Genomic DNA, 15,011 nt, shown 5'->3' on the forward strand with positions numbered 1-15,011 from the left:
GGTCTTCAGCGGCCCCCGCTGTGATCTCTATGTGAACATCCTGGCCTTTGGCTGCAGGAAGTCGGCCATCATCACGAAAGAGGGCAGCATGTCCATCGACCAGGTGGGTCTTCATCTGCAGGTTCCTCTGCTGAACCTCAGACTCGACTTGATTCTGTCGTCCTCCTCACAGAACCAGAAGATCGAAATGAGTCTGCAGCAGTCCCAGGTGTCGCCGCAGCAGGTGACCGTGTCGCTCCTCCCCGGCGAGGAGAGGCTCCTGAACGTGGAGGTCTTTGCTCCAAAAAAAGGTCCTCTGGATCTCTACATCCTCATGGACTTCTCCAACTCCATGGCTGACGATCTGAGCAACTTGAAGAAGATGGGGGAGGAACTGGGTGAGCAGGTGTCCAGGTGAGACGGTGACTGGGAGGAGCTCTGAGGCTGAAACAGGTGCGATCTTCTGCAGCTAAGCTGGTGGAGCGGCTGTCTGATGACTACACCATCGGCTTCGGGAAGTTTGTGGACAAAGTGATCGAGCCCCAAACCGACATGAGGCCCGCAAAGTGAGACAGACGACACGAAGGATCCAGGAATCAAGCCCCTCCTCCTCCTCACCCTGTGACCCCCCCTTCTCTGCAGGCTGAAGGAGCCGTGGCCCCAGAGCGACCCCCCCTTCGCCTTCCAGAGCGTCATCAAGCTAACGAACAACGTGAGCTACTTCCAGCAAGAGCTGCAGAAGGAGAGGATCTCCGGGAACCTGGACGCTCCCGAAGGAGGCTTTGATGCCATCCTGCAGGCGGCGGTGTGCGGGGTCAGTGAGTCTGAGGGGATCCGGCCCCATCCGACAACCAGTCAGAGATCAATGTGTGTGATAACACAAGAGACGATGCTTCGGCTGCATCCTCTCCTGTTTGTCCTTGATTAGAGCTTCTTCTCTCTGGGATGGAGAGTCGACCTCCATCTGTTCTCTGCTTGAATCTTTCATTTAAGCAGCAGTTTTTTTCTCGGCTCTCCGTCTGGAGCTACTGTAACTGCCGACAAAATACTCCCAGATTGAGGACCTGTCCGGTCTCGTCCACCTCCAGGTTCTTTGTCTTGATGCCTTCCTTCTGCCTCCGTTCTCCTCCTGCAGGAGAAGATCGGATGGCGTCAGCACAGCACACACCTCCTGGTCTTCTCCACTGAGTCGGCCTTTCACTACGAGGCCGACGGCGTCAACGTCCTGTCCGGCATCCTCCCACGAAACGACGAGCAGTGCCACCTGGATAAGCAGGGCAAGTACACCCATGAAACCAGCCAGGACTACCCCTCCATCCCCACGCTGGTCCGCCTGCTGGGAAAGCACAACATCATCCCCATCTTCGCCGTCACAAACTACTCCTACTCCTACTACGAGGTCTGTGGCCGTCAGGTGTTCAGGGCTCGGCTCCGGACTGAGGCGTCGGTCACTGAACCTTCTGCTTTTCTGGAATTTGTCTGCAGAAACTGGAAAAGTACTTCCCCATCGCTGAGGTGGGGCTGCTTCAGGACGACTCCTCCAACATCCTGCAGGTCATGGAGGAGGCCTTCAAGGTAAGAGCCTGCAGGGGGCGCCGTCTGTCGGGGTGGGTGGTTGGAAAACGTTCCTCTGTCTTACCTTTCTGGCCTTCCAGAGTATTCGCTCCAAAATGAGCATCCGTGCTGAGGAGAGACCCAAAGCCTTCGAGGCTCAGTTCCTGAGCACCAGTGGAGCAGTGGCAGAATATGGAGACTTCCAGTTTGAGCCCGGGATGATAGTAGGTTTCTGAGCACCTCCTGAACAGGTGGAGCTGAGGAGGTGCTGACTGCGTTCTCGTTTGCCCCAAAGGGAAAGTTCAAGATGCTTCTGAAGGCCCAGAGAACCGTGGACAAGGAGCCTGTCTGCAAGATGAATCCAAGTGATAAGGAGGGGACCATGAGGGTCAAACCCACAACCTTCAACGCCGCCGTGAGCGTCAAGGCCTCCGTGCTGTGTCCAACCTGTGCCTGTGAGCAGGTCAGCTTTGTGTGCCTGAGCTGGACTCTTCTGGCTGACTGTTATGGTGGACTCATGCGCAGATGTTTCCCGCAGAATCCCATCAAAAAGTCGGACAGATGCCACAGAAATGGCGACCTGGTGTGCGGGAAGTGTCAGTGCCATGACGGCTGGTGAGTCTCTGACCGAGGACATCTGGACAAGCAAGGAACAGGAAGCTTCTGCTCGGATCTGAGTCTCTTCCTTTCTCCTTCAGGCTCGGAAACTTCTGCAACTGTTCAACGGCAGATTCTGCTCTGGACGCCAACCAGTGCATAGGCCCCGGCATGACGCAGCCGTGCTCGGGCCGCGGCGACTGTCAGCCGTGTGGAACCTGCGTGTGCTACAACCCCGAGCAGTTCGAGGGCCCGTTCTGCCAGTACGACCGGACGCAGTGCCAGAGACGCGGCGGCTTCCTCTGCAACGGTACGCGTGGTGTCCCCCAGGGTTCTATACTGGACCCCATTGTTTTTTCATTATATGAGATCCCTGTTGGGAAAATACATTTAGATTTCCCAACATTTTTACGCAAAGGTTTCACTCCTTCCTCAGAAACGATGACTCTAATCCAGGGGTGTCAAACTCAATCTCACAAGGGGGCAAAATCCAAAACACACTTTAGGTCGCGGGCCGAACCGCATAAACATTTACTGAACACTCTAAAACTACATTTTTAGAACTTTAAAAACGTAACTTTTTAACATTATTATGAGCTAGATATATAACATTACCTGCGATTAGCTAATGTGAATGCTGTAAGATGAATTTGGCCGCTGAAGATGCTGAAATTGATAGCTAAAAACACTGAAGCTGATAGGCCGCTTAAATATTAGCTAAATGCCAAGTGAGCCTGAAAAACGTAAAAAGAAATAAATTAAAAATTAAAAACAAACAAAAAAAAACTAACCAAAACAGCTAGCATGTAGCTAAAAAAATAGGGTAGCTAAACTTCAAAATAGCTTAAAAAACTGAAGAAAAGCCTAAATTAGCCCAAACTAGTGTGTAACTGAAATATTAGCCAAACACAAAAATGGACAAAAAATCTAAAACAAAAAATGCCTAAATTAGCAGAAAAGCTAGCATGTAAATATTAGCTAAACTCCAAAGTAGCCTAAAAAACTTTAAAAAGCCTAAATTAGCCAAAACAGCTAGCATGTAGCTGAACTTTTAGCTAAACTCCAAAATAGCCTAAAAATCTTAGTAAATGACAAAATATTCCAAAAAGCTGCAGAATGACAATTTTTAAAACTTTAAAACTGTAACTTTTTAACATAATTCTGAATAATAAAAAGGCAGGAATATTATTCCAGAATAAATCAACTTAAACCTTAAATAACTTTCAATATTTTACTCTCCATGAAAATAGATTTTGTCAACATTTTACTAGGGCGTCATGGTGGTGCAGTGGTTAGCGCTCTTGCCTCACACCGGTTCGAATCCCAGCTGGGACCTTTCTGTGTGGAGTGTGCACGTTCTCCCCGTGCATGTGTGGCGTTCCTCCCACCGTCCAAAAACATGCTTCATGGGTTCATTGGTGACTCTAAATTGCCCCTAGGTGTGAATGTGAGAGTGAATGTGTGTGATTGAGGCCCTGAGACAGACTGGAGACCTGTCCAGGTGAACCCCGCCTTCGCCCTTCAGCAGCCGGGTTAGGCTCCGGCACCCCCGCGACCCCGAAAGGGAAGAAGCGGACAAGAAGATGAAAAAAAAAAAGAATTATACAAGTTAGAAATAAGCACAAGATAACATCGGGTCATTAAGAACAATAACATAGAATGACCTGGAGGATCTGGATGAAATTACCTGGAGAGCCAGATCCGGCCCCCGGGCCTCGACTTTGACACGTGATCTAATCTCTTGGATTATTTGCTCTTACCCTTTAACTCAGTGTCAAAGTGTTCTTTGATTCACTGTAATTACAGCATGTTTTGTCTTTAAGTGTCACCGGCGACGCCTCAGGTGTCAAAGGGTTAAATCGTGGTTTCTTAGCAACCATTGAATGGTCAGAGTACAGAAACGGCATCAAAACAAAATCGATTACATATGTCTGCCTTTGACCCCGCCCAGACCGCGGCTCCTGCGTGATGGGGCGCTGCGCCTGCACCGAAGGATGGGAGGGCGACGCCTGCGATTGCACCAAGAGCAACCAGACCTGTGTGGACAGCAGAGGGGTGAGAGCCCCCACCAGGGTTAGCGGTTTCCATGGCCCCGCCCCTCTAACATCCCTGTGTGTTTCAGGGCATCTGCAGCGGGCTTGGGACGTGCGAGTGCGGCCGCTGCACCTGTTCGAACTCCAGCGCGGACCTGACGGTGACCTGCGAGCCGAGCTTTCAGGTGAGCTTCCTGTCACCTGCAGAGATAGTCTGCTCTGAAGCTCCTGCTCTAACCTCCCGCTTCAGTTCCAGCTGGGCGCCTGCGACGGCTCCAAGAAGTGCGCTCAGTGCAAAGCCTGGAAGACAGGCGAGGAAAAGGACAAGTGCGACGAGTGTGTGTTCAAGGTGGAGCTGGTGGACGAGCTGAAAGAGCGTAAGCATCAGGGGGCGGAGCCTGCAGGCTGACGCTGAGCTGCTCTGAAAAGCTTTGTCTACTTTCAGGCCAGAAGGTCATGGATTCCTGCAGCTTCCGCGATGAAGATGACGACTGCACGTTCAGGTACACGGTGGAAACCCAGCCCTCCTCCAAGGAGCTGCTGATCCAGATGCTCAAAGACAAAGGTGAGAAACGAGGAGGAGGTTGAAAAACCTGAGATCCTGTCTGGGCTGTATGGTGCCCCAGACCAGCGGTCAGCAACCTGCAGCTCCAGATCCACACGTGTCTCTTTGATCTCTCTATGGTGGCTTCTTGGCTAACATAAAATAAGTCATGGAGACTGCTGATCCAGCATGTCGACCGTCAGAGTCAGCAGCTCCTCCGAACCAAAACTACCTAAAGAAAACAAACAAACAAAGCCCCCAAACTAAGACTACCAAACCCCAAACTAAGGTAACCCTCTGTCTCCGCCCCCATTTGTCAAAACTCTTTTTCAGTTGTGGGCAGAAAGTTTGTCCGCGAGCAGAGCTAGAGTCTGTGCGTGCGCTCACTGAGTGTCATAAGGAGCAGCTCACCCACGTGGAAGTAGACAGTCTGTCAAGCGCGAGGACTTTTTCTGCTCGCAGAGGATCAAACGTGAGCGCGCAGGAGCAGGAAGCGCTCATGGGGGTCTGAGTGTCCATGAGGAATGTTTGATACGTGGAGATGTCTTATTTCTGGGTGGAGTTTTGACATAAAAAACATACAGAAGTTCTGTCCTGTTGAACACATCCTCGTGTCGGAGCTCTTTGGTTGAGACGCATCCGACTGAACAGGTGAGCCTCCAACCAACGCTTTGCTTTGACCCCTCAGAATGTCCTCCTGGTGGCCTCCTCTGGCTGCTCCCGCTCCTGCTGTTCCTCCTCCTGCTGCTGGCACTGCTGCTGCTCTGCTGCTGGAAATACTGCGCCTGCTGCGCCTCCTGCTGGCAGGTACCGTCACACCTGAAGGCAGACGGACGGACAGACGGCGCTTTGGCCTCCCTCTAATCATCTTCTGTCTGTCTTCACACAGAGCTGCCTGGCCCTGCTGCCCTGCTGTAGGAGGGGTAAGACACCGGTCATGTGACTGTGACATCACAGCCCCTCCGCCGCGGTCTGTGAGGGTGACCTCCTGCTGTCGTCTCTCCAGGTCGTATGGTGGGCTTCAAGGAGGACGAGTATTTCTTTCACCAGTCCACCTTGACCTCAGACCACGCAGACACCCCCATGGTGAGGACCGGTCCTCTGAAGGGGCCCGATGTGGTCCGCTGGAAAGTGACGGACAACGTTCACCGGGAGCCGGATCATCCCGCCGCTCTGGCCACGCCCAACAGCCAAGAGATGAGTGAGTGTCCTGGTGATGAGGTGTCACCAGCTGTAGGGGCTCTTACTTTGAAAAACCTCCTAATCTGCTTCCTTTGACCCTCTGCAGTCAACTTCCCCATCTCCCTACGGCTCAACCGCATCTTCGACGAGTCCTGGGATGAGCCAATGGAGGCGGAGCAACTCAGGAGAGAAGTCTCTGAAAACGTGAGCGCCATTACCTCTTAGGCTCCTCCCACCAAAGAGCATTTCACCACAACCCACTCCTCTGTCCTCAGCTGAATGACGTGTACAAGGACATTCCAGCAGCCCACAGGGTGAAGGAGACCTCCTTCAGGTGAGGTGCCCCCCACCCCCTAGAACCCGCTCTAGGTAGTCTGCTGGTCACAAACTGACGCTCGTTTGTTTCCTCCAGGTCACAGACGAACCCTGGGAAAAGGTAACATCCCGGTTCAGGATATCCTGGAGATTCTCAAGATCACTTTAGTCAGACTTCTGTGTCCCCCCACCCTCCAGGAAGGACTACATCATCGTGGACACGGTGCTGTCCGCCCCTCGCTGCAGCTTTAAGGACATCGTCAAACTCACAGAGAAGAACGTCCAGTGCGGACGCTTCCGCGACCTGAAAGTGGTGCCTGGATACTACACTGTGGCCACAGACCGGGGTGCGTGGGGGGGTCACGATTACTGTTGCCCTCTGTGCTGCCGTCCATGCTCCTGACCGGCTTTTGTTCTCCTGCTGCAGAGGCGGCGGGGGCGGTGGAGTTCCAGGAGGGCGTGGAGATGGTGGACGTCCACGTGCCACTCTTCACCAAAGAGCAGGACGACGACAAGAAGGTGCTGCGGGTGGAGGCCACCGACGTGCCGCTGGGAATCGCAGAGATCGGAAAACGTCTGGTTAACATCACTATCGTCAAAGAGCATGGTGAGGGGGGGGTGGACCATGTGAAGACCAGGCTGACCTGGAGCACCGAGATGAGGGACCGCCTCAAAGACCTACATACATGTTTGGGGGGGTCAGAAAGATTTGTTCCCCCCTCTGAGGCTGCCTCTCTTCTCCTCAGTTTCCAGCATCTTCTCCTTCCTTCAGTCGGGCTACAGCTGCAGCCGGCTGGAGAGGGTGGTCAACATCCCCGTCATCAGAGACATCAAGATGGACGGACACTCCCAGGTCTCCTACAGCACCCGAGACCTCACCGCCAAGGAAAATAAGGTGGGGGGGCCCCTCTGTGTATGAAGTCTGTCCTACCAGTGGGAGGCGCCATTAAGCTCGTTTGTCTGTTGGGACTGCAGGACTACGTGGCCACAGATGGACAGCTGCTCTTTGGTCCTGGGGAGACCCAGAAGTTAATCTCAGTCTCCCTGCTGGAGCTGAAAGAGGCAGACAGCTTGATGGACAGGCAGCTTCGGCAGTTTGTGGTGGACCTCAGAAACCCACAGCAGGGGGCCAAGCTGGGGCACCATCCCAAAACCACCGTGACCATCACAGACACCCCAGGTGAAAGAGGCGGAGCCTGACCCGTCACTGTCAGGGGAGGAGATAGCGGAGCTTTAAGAAGACACTGACACCTCCTCTTTATCCTCAGAAATATCCCAGACTCCCCAGCAGGCTCCTCAGCAGATGGGTTACGTCAGTCCGAAGGCCACCTCGCCTGGTGCTTACCTTCCTTCTCCAGAAAACGTGACGGCCAGGGCCACTGGATCAAGGAACATCCGCCTGAACTGGGATCCCCCACCTGGAAACCCCATGGGATACAAGGTAACCCCAAGCGTCAGACTCAGACCAGTTCTTCAAACCCTGAACTCTCCTTCTGTCGTTCCAGGTGAAGTACTGGATCTACGGAGACAAAGAGCAAAACGCGGATATCCTGGAGGTCCAGAGTCCTCAGGCGGAGCTGACCAACCTGTACCCGTACTGCGACTATGAGATGAAGGTCTGCGCCTACAACGCCTTCGGAGACGGATACGAGTCCAACATGGTTCCCTGCCAAACGCTGGAGGACGGTGAGGCTTTATGATCATCATAGATGTTTCTGGACTTCCCTCAAGATCAGAAAACACAACGAGAGGAGGAGTAATACCTCCTGAAATCCTTCGATTAGATGAAGTCATCCGGACCAAACACGTGGTGGCTCTTCTCTCAGGAGCAAACAGAACACTAGAAGAACAGATTCGGGGTTACTGAAAGGACAAGACTCCCTTCATCTAGATCAGGGGTTGGCAACCTTTAACAGTAAAAGAGTCACATGTGGCTCTGAAGTCGCAGGTTGCACACCCCTGATCTAGAAGTCCTGTCAATCCAAAATCTTGTTATGTTCCAGCTGTGACATTAACTTGATAGCCTCTTCACTGGCGCCTGCGGTCATCCTTCTCCTTTGGTCTCCCTGGTCTCCTTCAGTCCCTGGAGAACCGGGTCGCTTGGCCTTCACAGTCATCAGTCCCACCGTCACTCAGGTCAGCTGGGCGGAGCCTGCAGAGACCAACGGTGTCATCACAGCCTATGAGGTCTTCTACACCCCCATCGACGACAATCAGAGTGAGAAGAAGCTGCACAGTCCAGCCTGCTGGTGGCTCGAACCTCCTCTGACCCGAGACTTCTTCTCGCCCCGCAGGACCGGTGGGAGCTGTAAAGAAAGTGATGATCGACAATCCCAAGAAGAGGATGCTGCTGATCGAGAACCTCCAGATTGCCCAGACGTACCAGTACAAAGTCCGTGCCCAGAACAGGATGGGCTGGGGGCCCTTTAAAGACGCCACCATCAACCTGGCATCGCAGCCCACCAGACCTCTGTCCAGTGAGTCTGGAGGAACTCCTGCTGAGAGTCCTGATGCTCTACTGAGAGTCCGGATTCTCTGTTGATAGTCCTGGTCCTGAGCCACTCTTACTCCAGACCACTTTCTTTTTAGTTCCCATCATTCCTGACGTTCCCATCGTGGATGCTGAGGAAGGCGAGGAGTACGACAAGTTCCTGATGTACAGCAGCGATATGCTGAGATCTCCCTCCAGCTCAAAGGCGCCAAGCATCTCTGGTGACGGTGAGTCCCGCCCCCTCCACTTGTTCTTATTTGTGGAGAGGTATTTCATTTAGCAATACTTGTATTGATTTTAAAGCTGGCCGAAACAATTTTAACGTAATAGTTCAGTGTCTCACTTTTTTTGTTCCACTTAAACCTCCGACCACCAGTCGGGATCTCCGGATGGCGAGTTTCTTACACCAAAGCAACCAAAGATCTCACCTGAACTGTTCTGTGGCTGATGTTTACCCATTAGTCCGGTAGCTGTTTTTACAGAGCTCAGTGAGACATGTACAACCCCGTTCTAACTAAAGATGGGAACCAAAACCAAGTTGGTACCAGTACCACTGCATATGAAACTACTGGTACTGTGTAAAATGGGTTTTGTTTGGGGAATGTCCATCACTTTTGATCTATTCAGTTTTGCTGTGCAACTCTAGCCAATCGGTTTACCTTTGCAGTAAATGTGGGCGGGCTCAGTTAGGAATGGGTGTGGCTGTGAGGTTGGGTAAAGGTTCAGTCTGAGCGACGTGAACAATGCTCTAAAAAAAGACTGTCGTCATGGTGACGAGCAATGGAATCCATGTTTATTTCAGCGTGTGTGAAAACAGAGATGCGGCGCTGCCGCGCAGACGGTCACTGGGGCGCCACTCCACCTTAAAGCGTTTGACCTTATCAGGGGCTAAAGGTTCTGCCCCCCACCTTCTTTGCTTTTGGCTCCTCCCCCTGGAGGCGCACGTTGACCCGTGTCTCTCTGCCGTCTCCGCCCCGCCGCTCTGAAGGCTGGAAGCACGTTCAGCTGGTGGGGTCGGAGCTGGACCTCCGCCAGGTGTCCTGGAGGCAGCGGGTGGAGGTCATCCCCAACCGGCTCAGCACCGACACGGAGACCAGCGCCGAGGACCCCCCCCAGCCCGGCTCCGCCCACGCGCCTCTGCCAGGTGAAGACCGCGGCATCCACGCCACCGGCCGCCGTGTTTTCAGCGAGGACCCCCCCTCATATTTTCCTCATTTGCTCTACTGCCCCCCCCCCACTGAGAGGCATCAACTGCCCCGCCTCCAGTTGATGATCAGAGGGAGGCTTTCCGGGGACCTGTCTCTGTTGAGCTGGGGGGCTCTAAGCTTTCTGCAGGTGGGGGGGTTGTTAAGGATAAATGTTTTTTCTGATGGAGTCTCCACGGGGGGTGGGGGGGGGCTTCTTGCTTCCAGCTGTGCTGAAGTTTCCAGAACTTTTTCTGTTTTGTGAGAAAATGTTTTAGTCAGACGAGTGAAGGAGGAGCAGCTCAGCCTCCTCCTCCTCCCTGGGGGGTCGGATGAAGAATGTCAGCTTCAGTCAGATGTTCTGAGCCCGGTTCCATTTTTATTTGTTCATCAAACGTTAGAGCGTTAGAACCTGCAGAACAGAACCGGCGTTAGACCGTCCCGGGTTTGTCTTCCTGTCTGTTGGTGGATTCAGATCCACAACGTTATCAGAACCTCTAGGATCCCGGGGGGGGTCTTCAGAACCCGCTCCGTTAACCTCTGTCTGTCTTCCTCCACAGATCACAGCTTCCTCCTTCCTGGGGGGTCAACGACACGCAACCTGTCGGCATCGTCCTCCCCCATGTCCACCCTGAGCTCCACCTACAGAGGAGCCGGCACCTCCTTCACCACCGACACAAGCACCACCTACTTCACCGGGTCAGGTGAGTGCGGTGCCCTGAACGTGGGTGTGGCCGGGACGAAGATCTGACTCCTCCCCCTCTGCTCCTGCAGGAGGCGCCATCAGGCAGGTAGGAGTCGCAGGAGGAGCGCACGCCACCGAGGTGGTGATGAGGAGGCACCTGGAGACCCGAGGCGGCGTGGAGGAGAACATTCGGGACTCCATCGTGATGGGCGACGCCCCCGGCGGGTTCATGGACTTCGGTAAGACTGGGAGTCATGCATGAGTCTGCCGGGTGGGGGCTGTGCTGACTGCAGCTCTGTCCCTTCCCCTCCCCCGCTCGCCGCGCCCGCAGGTGGCTTCAGCTCGGCTGCGATGCAGAGCTCCCAGAACCAGTTCGGCTTCAGCCAGAGCGCCGCGGTCCGGGGCCCGGCGCGTGACGTTAGCGAAGCTCTGTTCAGTCTGGACCGGGTCCTGCAGGGTGAGTCTGCAGAGACCCGCATGGGGGCGCCGCTCTGTGGGCCGCGTGGTTCTGCTTCTGCCTGAGGGGTCGGGTTCTGAAAGGCTCCTGTAATGGGGTTTGTCTCCTCAGAGGCCCGGGTCTCTCCTGGGGTGCCTGACACCCCCAGCCGGCTGGTGTTCTCCGCTCTGGGTCCGACGGCCCTCCGGGTCAGCTGGCAGGAGCCGCTCTGCGAGAAGCCCGTCCTGAGTTACTGCGTGCTGTACCAGCTGCTGAGTGGAGGTAGGTGCACCCCCTCAGCGCCCCCCGCGGCCCACCCGCGGCGCTCCTCACTCCCACCTCCTCGTGCAGGAGAACTGAAGCGGATCAACGTCACCAACCCGGCGGAGAACTCGGTGGTGATCCACGACCTGCTGCCCAACCACTCCTACCTGTTCAAGGTGAAGGCTCAGAGCGAGGAGGGCTGGGGTCCGGAGAGGGAGGGGGTCATCACCATCGAGTCGGCCGTGGACCCCAGCAGCCCCCTCAGCCCCGTGCCAGGTGCCGCCCCGCCCCACCGTAGCTCTGCCTGGTCGTCATGGAGACGTGCTGATCCTCCTCGTGTCTCTGCAGGCTCCTCCTTCACCCTTAGCACCCCCAGCGCGCCGGGCCCCCTGGTGTTCACCGCCCTGAGCCCCGAGTCGCTGCAGCTCAGCTGGGAAAAACCCCGCCAACCCAACGGGCGCATCCTGGGATACGTGGTGAGCTGTGAGCAGCTGCACGGCGGAGGTGAGCAGTGGTCTGGGCTCCTTCGGGTTTGTTCACCAGCATCCGCTAAAAGTATCCCTGAACCTAAAGCTGCAGCAACAGCCGCCACCGAGCTCCAGAGCCTCAACCCCAAACCATCACACTCCCACCTCCATGCCCATCTGCGTGGTTAAACATCTGCGCCTCGCTTCCTGTTCCCTCCAGGTGACCTGCGCTCCTTCCAGGTGAGCGGCGACAGCGCCGAGACTAGCCTGACGGTCCAGGACCTCACTGAGAACATCCCCTACAAGTTCAAGGTCCAGGCCCGGACCACCGAGGGCTTCGGACCCGAGCGGGAGGGCATCATCACCATCGAGTCTCAGGACGCAGGTCAGCTGACTCGTTACGTCACTCGTTAGAACACACGTGTCAAAGTCGAGGCCCAGGGGCCGGATCCGGCCCTCCAGATCATTTTATTTTATTGATATTAATGACCCGATGTTATCTTGAGCTCATTTCTAACTTGTATAATTTTAACAAAATATATTTTTATGGAGAGGAAAAAATAGAAAGTTATTTAAGGTTTAAGTTGATTTATTCTGGAATAATATTCCTGCCTTTTTATTATTCAGAATTATGTTAAAAAGTTACAGTTTTAAGTTTAAAAAGTGTAATTCTGCAGCTTTTTGGACTATTTTTTGGCTATTTTGAGGTTTAGCTAATATTTCTAATACATGCTAGCTGTCTAGGCTAATTTAGGTTTTTTCAGATTTTTAGGCTTTTTTGAAGTTTAGCTATTTTTTAGCTACATGCTAACTTTTTAAGTTTTTCCTTTTTTTTAGGTTTCTTTGGCATTTAGCCAGTAGTTTGCTGGCTAAAATTATCATCACATGTAATGCTTTATATATTTAGTTCATAATTATGTTAAAAAGTTAGTTTGAAAGTTTTAAAAATGTAGTCTTAGAGTGTTCCACTGACGTTTATCCTGTCCGGCCCGCGACCTCAGGTGTGTTTTGGGCTTTGACCCCCTGTGTTTGAGCCCCTGATCTAAAGAGCGCGTCTCTCTGCAGGCGCTTTGTCGCAGTTCAGCAGCCAGTCCGCTGTGAGGAGGGAGGTCTTCCACATGCCCACAGAGGTGGGAACCGCCCTCAGCGACGCCTTCTTCTCAGGTAGGTCTCCAGGCTCCGCCTCTTTTCTACTGCCGCACTCGCTGACTGAAGCTGCCGATCCCACAGATGGCATGATGATGACCACGCGGCACACGGAGGCGGGCGCCATGGTGACGCGTCAGATCACCCGCGGGGTGGTGCAGAGGAGCGTGACGGGGGCGGCGTCTGTCACCAGGAAGATGACCTACGAGTCTTAAGAAGCGTTCAGGTGTCTGTGCAGAAAACGCTCGCCGTAATCCCAGCGCGGTAATCCCAAAGCACCTTTAATCTGAACGCCGTCAGGCCTTCAGGCTGGCGGAGCGGCCTTCAGGATGAGAGTTTCTGCTCCGTTTGTACATTCAAATGTCTTTTTTACCTTCAGACATATTTAATATTTGTACCAAGTTTATTTTAGCAAAACAGAAAATGATTCACAGCTTTCAGAAATGTGTCATGGATGCAGTTTGTTAATCTGAGGAAAGACTCAGGGGTTACAGAGCTTCACGTCTCATCAGCATGCATCGTCTTCTGTCTCTGATCTCAATAAAGTTTGAATTAAAAAAACCTTTGCATCAATGAGTGACTGAATATTTACAGTCGGTTGGGTTTGGATGAAGCTGTGGAGGCTGAAGCAGGCGCCTGAAGGCTTCTCTGCAGGTGAACCCCAGTGGATCAGAACCATCAGGTCCACAGGCAGGGCCCGGGGCAGAGGCAGGGCTCCCTGACCCCCGCCGCCCTCACCACCAGGTCCCTGACCACCTCCACCGTGCCGAAGAGCGGGAACAGCTCCTCGGAGAAGCTCTCGTTGTAGGTGAACAGGTGAGAGCGCTTCTCCACGTCGTAGAAGGACAGCTGGCCCTCCTCGTAATCCAGGTACACGCCCACCTTCCTGGGCGCCAGGTGCTTCGGCAGGAGGGTGGGGGGCACCGTCAGCGCCTTCAGATCCGAGCCCCTCTCCAGGCGCAGGGTCAGGTACCCGGTCTCCGCGTTCAGAGGCCGGAAGCCCTGCCTGACGGCCGACGCTTTGACCACGCCCAGACGCCAGTCCCGCTCGCCCACCTCCACCTCCCAGTAGTGGCGCCCGGAGGCGTAGCCCTCCCTCCCCACGGCGCACCACCAGCCGTCGAAGCGCTGCGGACACGGAGACACGTCGCGGCGCTCCAGGCCGCACCTCAGGCGCTTCTCGTCGCTGGAGAGGAGCAGGTTGGGGTTGGCCGAGTCCGGATCCAGGAGGACGTCATCTGTGAAGGAGATCGGGTCAGGTGACCTCCGGGCAGGTGAGCGCGTTTCCTCAGACATGTTACTGTGTTCACACGTGTTCAGGTCAGACTGCAGTTACCATGGAAACAGTCAGTCCAAACTTCATACCTGCTGCTTCACAGATCCAGTTCCAGACTGTAAAACAAAATGAAAACGTCAAAGATCATCTGTGCATGCGTCTGCGCAGACGGAGCGCATAACCTTCAAATTCAAAATATTCATTAATGTTTATTTAGACTCTTCCTGACTCCTGGAGGATGATATTCAAAGTAATAAATACTTCAAGTTCTCTGGATAGAATGAAAACAGTGATACGGCGCACGCCGACCTCAGTGAGGAGATGTTCTCGTCACCTTCAGGAAACCATTCAGTGACAAACGTTTAGTTCTGGAGTGAATAAATGTGAACTCACCGCTGTGAGGGACGTAAGGAACCGCATCTGAAAGGACACACACGCTCATCAGCTGGTTCAGGAACACCTGAGGACCTGCTGGACTCTCTCTCACTTCCTCAGGTTCATGAGAGAGTCACTTCAAACGAAGATTCAGGCTGATGTCCAATCATTTCATCTTTTTGTTCCAAATTTAGGATCAGAATTCAGAAAGAGAAAACATGTTTCTCTATGTTCATGTAGGGAGCAGACAGGTGAGGACAGGTGAGACTGCAGGTGTACAGGTGTACAGGTGAGGCTGCAGGTGTACAGGTGAGACTGGAGGTGTACAGGTGGGACTGCAGGTGTACAGGTGAGGCTGCAGGTGTACAGGTGAGACTGCAGGTGTACAGGTGAGGCTGCAGGTGTACAGGTGAGGCTGCAGGTGTACAGGTGAGGCTGGAGGTGTACAGGTGGGACTGCAGGTGTCAGGTGAGACTGCAGGTG

At 53.9% G+C, this 15,011-nt stretch overlaps 2 protein-coding genes across 4 annotated transcripts in view; one reads left to right on the forward strand and one right to left on the reverse strand.

Moving 5' to 3' along the window:
- Positions 1 to 13,438, forward strand: part of itgb4 (integrin, beta 4) — a 15,092-nt gene extending 1,654 nt beyond the window's left edge. The window contains exons 4-41 of one of the 3 annotated variants that reach the window (XM_036217067.1): positions 4 to 103; positions 173 to 377; positions 449 to 545; positions 622 to 793; positions 1,115 to 1,378; positions 1,465 to 1,554; positions 1,635 to 1,757; positions 1,829 to 1,996; positions 2,072 to 2,148; positions 2,232 to 2,440; positions 4,082 to 4,185; positions 4,253 to 4,348; positions 4,414 to 4,540; positions 4,609 to 4,728; positions 5,396 to 5,514; positions 5,597 to 5,630; positions 5,714 to 5,908; positions 5,996 to 6,093; positions 6,165 to 6,223; positions 6,302 to 6,325; positions 6,403 to 6,551; positions 6,632 to 6,811; positions 6,951 to 7,099; positions 7,180 to 7,384; positions 7,473 to 7,645; positions 7,710 to 7,890; positions 8,285 to 8,422; positions 8,499 to 8,681; positions 8,794 to 8,922; positions 10,440 to 10,583; positions 10,654 to 10,803; positions 10,896 to 11,021; positions 11,133 to 11,282; positions 11,352 to 11,540; positions 11,613 to 11,768; positions 11,952 to 12,116; positions 12,797 to 12,895; positions 12,962 to 13,438. In XM_036217067.1, the coding sequence (XP_036072960.1) occupies positions 4 to 103; positions 173 to 377; positions 449 to 545; positions 622 to 793; positions 1,115 to 1,378; positions 1,465 to 1,554; positions 1,635 to 1,757; positions 1,829 to 1,996; positions 2,072 to 2,148; positions 2,232 to 2,440; positions 4,082 to 4,185; positions 4,253 to 4,348; positions 4,414 to 4,540; positions 4,609 to 4,728; positions 5,396 to 5,514; positions 5,597 to 5,630; positions 5,714 to 5,908; positions 5,996 to 6,093; positions 6,165 to 6,223; positions 6,302 to 6,325; positions 6,403 to 6,551; positions 6,632 to 6,811; positions 6,951 to 7,099; positions 7,180 to 7,384; positions 7,473 to 7,645; positions 7,710 to 7,890; positions 8,285 to 8,422; positions 8,499 to 8,681; positions 8,794 to 8,922; positions 10,440 to 10,583; positions 10,654 to 10,803; positions 10,896 to 11,021; positions 11,133 to 11,282; positions 11,352 to 11,540; positions 11,613 to 11,768; positions 11,952 to 12,116; positions 12,797 to 12,895; positions 12,962 to 13,092 (5,278 nt within the window). In that variant the 3' untranslated portion in view covers positions 13,093 to 13,438. Of the gene's footprint in view, positions 104 to 172; positions 378 to 448; positions 546 to 621; positions 794 to 1,114; positions 1,379 to 1,464; positions 1,555 to 1,634; positions 1,758 to 1,828; positions 1,997 to 2,071; positions 2,149 to 2,231; positions 2,441 to 4,081; positions 4,186 to 4,252; positions 4,349 to 4,413; positions 4,541 to 4,608; positions 4,729 to 5,395; positions 5,515 to 5,596; positions 5,631 to 5,713; positions 5,909 to 5,995; positions 6,094 to 6,164; positions 6,224 to 6,301; positions 6,326 to 6,402; positions 6,552 to 6,631; positions 6,812 to 6,950; positions 7,100 to 7,179; positions 7,385 to 7,472; positions 7,646 to 7,709; positions 7,891 to 8,284; positions 8,423 to 8,498; positions 8,682 to 8,793; positions 8,923 to 10,439; positions 10,584 to 10,653; positions 10,804 to 10,895; positions 11,022 to 11,132; positions 11,283 to 11,351; positions 11,541 to 11,612; positions 11,769 to 11,951; positions 12,117 to 12,796; positions 12,896 to 12,961 lie in introns of all 3 variants that reach the window. The other 2 variants (XM_024264463.2, XM_024264464.2) reach the window with 2 other exon arrangements.
- zgc:194990 (uncharacterized protein LOC568410 homolog) overlaps positions 13,262 to 15,011 on the reverse strand; it is a gene marked incomplete in the record, with an annotated part of 3,114 nt that continues 1,364 nt past the window's right edge. Inside the window, 3 exon segments of the mRNA XM_024264465.2 lie at positions 13,262 to 14,115; positions 14,243 to 14,269; positions 14,547 to 14,573. Coding sequence (XP_024120233.1) covers positions 13,556 to 14,115; positions 14,243 to 14,269; positions 14,547 to 14,573 — 614 coding nt within the window.

The sequence above is a fragment of the Oryzias melastigma genome, linkage group LG19 (assembly GCF_002922805.2).
Source record: "Oryzias melastigma strain HK-1 linkage group LG19, ASM292280v2, whole genome shotgun sequence".
Lineage (NCBI taxonomy): Eukaryota > Metazoa > Chordata > Actinopteri > Beloniformes > Adrianichthyidae > Oryzias > Oryzias melastigma.